This window comes from Atractosteus spatula, chromosome 17, assembly GCF_055471065.1.
Source record: "Atractosteus spatula isolate fAtrSpa1 chromosome 17, fAtrSpa1.hap1, whole genome shotgun sequence".
Lineage (NCBI taxonomy): Eukaryota > Metazoa > Chordata > Actinopteri > Semionotiformes > Lepisosteidae > Atractosteus > Atractosteus spatula.
In genome coordinates, this window is record NC_142722.1 from 17,177,758 (window position 1) to 17,183,580 (window position 5,823).

The 5,823-nt window shown below is 53.3% G+C and overlaps 1 protein-coding gene across 1 annotated transcript; it reads left to right on the forward strand.

Annotated features, from left to right (window-relative positions):
* On the forward strand, window positions 1-5,023 carry LOC148819246 (neutral alpha-glucosidase AB-like). The gene is made up of 5 exons (XM_088936170.1): window positions 1-47; window positions 3,589-3,699; window positions 3,868-3,976; window positions 4,178-4,305; window positions 4,576-5,023. The coding sequence occupies exons 1-5, from the start codon at window positions 28-30 to the stop codon at window positions 4,724-4,726; spliced, it is 519 nt and encodes a 172-aa protein (XP_088792296.1). The 5' UTR covers window positions 1-27; the 3' UTR covers window positions 4,727-5,023.
* Window positions 5,024-5,823: the final 800 nt, after the last annotated feature.

Genomic DNA, 5,823 nt, shown 5'->3' on the forward strand with positions numbered 1-5,823 from the left:
GAGAGCAAAGCTCAGGTTTGAATCAAGATGGCGACTTACTCTATGAGGTACGGTGTAGCGGCGCCGGCGGCTCGTTTACCTGCCTCCTGTGCTGGATTAGACGAGGCTGCGGCGGCTGGGGGTCTGTCCGACCACGGAGTGTGCAGGGAAGCTGGCGGTGCTGCTCTCTGTCCTCCAAGGTCTGCGGGTTCCCCGAGCCGGCGGTGCCGGGTGGAGGGGCTCCTGGGCGCCGGGTCTGGGGGGATGGAGGAGGCGGTTAGGCCGCAGATCAGGGGTTTAGTTTCGCTGGCCCGGCCAGTGTTATGCGACGCCAGCCGGCGAGGGGGAGGTCGGGTTGGGCCTGGTTGCATCACGCAGCCCGGGGTCTCGGCGGGCTTCCCGGCTCTGAAAATAATAATTGCTTACACTTCTATAGCGCTTTTCTGGACACTCCACTTAAAGCACTTTACAGGTAATAGGGACTCCCCTCCACCACTCCCAATGTGCAGCCCCACCTGGATGATACCGGACCATTCGGGCCCGGACTACCAGACTCGGAGACAGTTTTTACCCCCGCACTATCGAACTATTAAACTCCCAGCCTCTCTCACTCTCACCTATGATCTGAACCTCACAGTACCTTCTTTCTTACCAAAAACTTAAACACACATTGAAAATCTACCTCTACCATACATGTCAAAAGCTCACTCCCCATAATTTCATTCCGTTAATGCATGTTCTTGCACATAACCTGTTACCTTTGTTGTTTTTCACACTGCCTGTTGTCCCTGTCTTTCTTATGTTAAACAATTGAATTGTTTTTTTTGTACTACTTATTGTCCGAGAGCTAGCTAAATAGCATTTTGTTATACCATATACAGTGGTGTGAAAAAGTGTTTGCCCCCTTCCTGATTTCTTATTTTTTTGCATGTTTGTCACACTGAAATGTTTCAGATCATCAAACAAATTGAAATATTAGACAAAGAGAACACAAGTAAACACAAAATGCAGTTTTTACATGAAGGTTTTTATTATTAAGGGAAAAAAAATCCAAACCTACATGGCCCTGTGTGAAAAAGTGATTGCCCCCCCTGTTAAAACATAAATCAACTGTGGTTTATCACCTCTTTGGAAAGCTGAGTTCAATTTCTCTAGCCACACCCAGGCCTGATTACTGCCACACCTGTTCTCAATCAAGAAATCACTTAAATAGGACCTGCCTGACAAAGTGAAGTAGACCAAAAGATCCTCAAAAGCTAGACATCATGCTGCGATCCAAACAAATTCAGGAACAAATGAGAAACAGTAATTGAGATTTATCAGTCTGGAAAAGGTTATAAAGCCATTTCTAAAGCTTTGGGACTCCAGTGAACCACAGTGAGAGCCATTATCCACAAATGGCGAAAACATGGAACAGTGGTGAACCTTCCCAGGAGTGGCCGGCCGACCAAAATTACCCCAAGAGCGCAGCGACGACTCATCCAAGAGGTCACAAAAAACCCCACAACAACATCCAAAGAACTGCAGGCTTCACTTGCCTCAGTTAAGGTCAGTGTTCACGACTCCACCATAAGAAAGAGACTGGGCAAAAATGGCCTGCATGGCAGAGTTCCAAGACGAAAACCACTGCTGAGCAAAAAGAACATAAAGGCTCGTCTCAGTTTTGCCAGAAAACATCTTGATGATCCCCAAGACTTTTGGGGAAAATACTCTGTGGACTGACGAGACAAAAGTTGAACTTTTTGGAAGGTGTGTGTCCCATTACATCTGGCGTAAAAGTAACACAGCATTTCAGAAAAGGAACATCATACCAACAGTAAAATATGGTGGTGGTAGTGTGATGGTCTGGGGCTGTTTTGCTGATTCAGGACCTGGAAGACTTGCTGTGGTAAATGGAACCATGAATTCTGCTGTCTACCAAAAAATCCTGAAGGAGAATGTCCGGCCATCTGTTCGTGACCTCAAGCTGAAGCGCACTTGGGTTCTGCAGCAGGACAATGATCCAAAACACACCAGCAAGTCCACCTCTGAATGGCTTAAGAAAAACAAAATGAAGACTTTGGAGTGCCCTAGTCAAAGTCCTGACCTGAATCCGATTGAGATGTTGTGGCATGACCTTAAAAAAGCGGTTAAGGCTCGAAAACCCTCCAATGTGGCTGAATTACAACAATTCTGCAAAGATGAGTGGGCCAAAATTCCTCCACAGCGCTGTAAAAGACTCATTGCCAGTTATCGCAAACGCTTGATTGCAGTTGTTGCTGTTAAGGGTGGCCCAACCAGTTATTAGGTTTAGGGGGCAATCACTTTTTCACACAGGGCCATGTAGGTTTGGATTTTTTTTTCCCTTAATAATAAAAACCTTCATTTAAAAACTGCATTTTGTGTTTACTTGTGTTCTCTTTGTCTAATATTTCAATTTGTTAGATGATCTGAAACATTTCAGTGTGACAAACATGCAAAAAAATAAGAAATCGGGAAGGGGGAAAACACTTTTTCACACCACTGTACCTGTATATGAGTATAATGACAAACTTGAACTTGACGATGCGACATCAGCCACAGTGCACCAGAACGCTCACCACACATCAGCTGTGGTGTCAGGACCAAGTCAGGACCTCGGTTTTACGTCTCAGCCGAAGAACGGTGCCTGTTTACAGTATAGTGTTCCCATTGCTAGTGGGGGATTAGGACCCACGTGGACCACAGGGTGAGCGCCCCCTGCTGGCCCCACTAACACCATTTCCAGCAGCAACCTTAGTTTTTCCCAGGAGGTCTCCCATCCTGGTACTGACCAGGCTCACACCTGCTGAGCTTCAGTGGGCTGCCAGCTGTGAATTGCAGGGTGATATGGCTGCTGAAAATAAGCGCACAGCACAGCACCCGTCTCCCGGGGACACGCAGGGCCGAGCCTCCAGCTGCGCTGTGCTTTAATCCCAGATGTGGTGCCTCCGGGGGAAAGGATTATATAATAGAGACAAAAGTACTCACACTACACTCTCTTCTTTAATTTTCGTGGAGTTTTTCTCCATTTCTCCAGTTCCTCCGTCTTCCAAGCCAGTCCACAATCCGTTCTCTCAATCCTTATTCAGTCCGAGTTCCAAAGTCCGTAAGGTTCCACAAATCCGCGCCATATCCAAATCACAAACCGTAAACTGTAATCCTTTATTTCTTCCATAAATCCATTATGCTTAAATCTGTACCAACACCAACCAAATTCACCTACTGGCTTCTGCACTGGTTCACTGTTTCCAGGGCATATATATTTTGTTTCCTGATGAGACACACCTGTGTCTTGTTGTTTTTCGGACTGAGCCCTTTCCATCTGCGGGTCAGCTGGTTTCTCTTAGCGGCCATCTTGGTCAGGTCTACGTCGAGTAGATACCTGTCCTGGATGACCCTTCCCCTGGTCATCTTACATAGATTAAAATATGGAGCAATCTCCTCTCTGTGTTTCTGCATTCGCCCGTCAGTTCAAGGTGCTTTATTAGCATGACCGATGGGTCCAATCAGTGTTGCCTCTGGGACTGTGGGGTCAGTCCCCTGTCTCTCTCTCTCTGTGTGGCTCTGGGACCGTGTGGTCAGTCCCCTGTCTCTCTCCCTTTATTGCAGGATACTGCGTTTCTGTCTGGCAGGACTGACTCTCTCAGCCCTCTGGCTCCAGCTGGTACAGGCTGTGCATCGCACTAACTTCAAGACCTGCAAGCAGAGCTCCTTCTGCAAGTGAGTGTGAACTCGTCCATTCTCCTGCCTCTGCTGAGATCCTCACACCAGTCTGAGCTGGTCAGCAGAAAGAGCCCCAGTGTCGTCTCTGCGACCACCCAGTGAGACTCTCTGGTGTGTGCATGTGCATGTACGTGCGCCTGTGCTCACGCTGTCCCTCTGTCCCAGGTGCCAGTGGGCTGTCCAGCCTGGCCAGTCCCTCTACAGAGCCCTACTGGACACCCAGCAGCTCAGCGATTCCAGACTCTCCCTGCAACTGCTCAACGAGAACAACAAGGTGAGGAGCAGGTCACCCCAGCCAGTGCCGGGGCTGAGCTGGTCAGTGTCAGTGCCGGGGGGGGCAGAGGTCACTGGGCGGGTGACCTGGTCAGTGTCGAGTGGGCAGAGGTCACTGAGGAGGAACTGACCGGTGAGGCAGGTGACCAGGTCAGTGTTGTGGACGGAGGTTGCTGCGGTTGACCCATGCTGTGTCTCCCAGGTGAAGCTGCTGCCGGAACTGTACAGGCTACAGGGCAACATGACCCGGATCAAGATCAACGAGCTGAAGCCACTGAGGCCCCAGATGGAGGTTCCTGATGTTCTGATCTGTGACCCACCTGCTTACCCGTGAGTAAGACCCGCGCAGGCAGGACCCCAGTTCGGATCCTCACGTCCCTTCTTGCATGTGGGACTCGCCAGCACCTCTGACCCGGGACGGCGAGAGGGTGGGGGGGTATCTGTTCTGTTTGGCTGCCCTGCTTTCCCTCCTGTGAAGCCTCTTGTCTGTTGCTGTGGAAACCACCTCCCTGTAGGAAACCACCCGCCCCGTAGGGGGCGCCCCCTTTGTACATAGCGCTCGTTCACACCACTCACCCCCCCCGAATCTCGTTGCTACAGTGACACGAAGAAGGAGGAGGAGGGAGCGGAGACCCAGGACGGCGGAGCACAGGTGGGAGAGAAGGCAAGTATCCCACAATGCACTGGAGCAGCACGTGCTCGATTGTTGTTTAACGAGGCAGTAAACAAAAGCAATATATTTTACGTTTGAGTTTAATTTCTGAGGGATACAGAAAAGCCGAATTAGAAAGCTAGAAGTGATAGAAACATGATCAGCATCCTTTAAACTCGATTGGTCCGGATCCTGCTGGATCCTGGGATTGTGCGTCCCAGGTTCCGGTGCTCTGGGGCTCCTCAGTCAGTGACGCCTCGATAACGCTTGCCCCCCTCCCCCCCCCACGAAGCAGCAGCAGGAGAAGGAGGAGGACCAGTCAGGAATGTGGGAGACCTTCAAGACCCACAGTGACAGTGCCCGCCGCACTCTCGGCCTGTTCTGGCTCAACGTGGCCCAGACTTGTGTGGACATCGTCTCCAACACCGCCGGCAGGAGCCCTGGGGTGGGGGGGTGTGCAGATGGGGCTGTGGGGCTGTGGGGGTGTGTGCGGATGGGGCTGTGGGGGTGTGTGCGGATGGGACTGTGGGGGTGTGTGCGGATGGGGCTGTGGGGGTGTGTGCGGATGGGACTGTGGGGCCCGGCGGGTTCAGGCTCTGGTCTGGATCGGCGAGTCTTAACTCTGGTCTGGCCCGGAGGACTCTGGTTGTGGTCTGGCCTAGTGGGTCTTGGCTGCGGTCCGGCCCGGCGGGTTCGGGCTCCGGTCCGGCCCGGCGGGTTCGGACTGCGGGCCGGCCCGGCGGGTTCGGACTGCGGTCCGGTCCGGCGGGTTCGGCTCCGGTCCGGCCCGGCGGATTCGGACTGCGGACCGGCCCGGCGGGTTCGGACTGCGGTCTGGCCCGGCGGGTTCGGACTGCGGTCCGGTTCGGTGGGTTCGGACTGCGGTCTGGCCCGGCGGGTTCGGACTGCGGTCCGGTTCGGTGGGTTCGGTGGGTTCGGACTGCGGTCCGGACCGGCGGGTTCGGACTGCGGTCTGGCCCGGCGGGTTCGGACTGCGGTCCGGTTCGGTGGGTTCGGACTGCGGTCCGGCCCGGCGGGTTCAGACTGCGGTCTGGCCCGGCGGGTTCGGACTGCGGTCAGGCCCAGCGGGTTCAGGCTCCGGTCTGGCCCGGCGGATTCGGATTGCGGACCGGCCCGGCGGGTTCAGACTGCGGTCTGGCCCGGCGGGTTCGGACTGCGGTCCGGTCCGGTGGGTT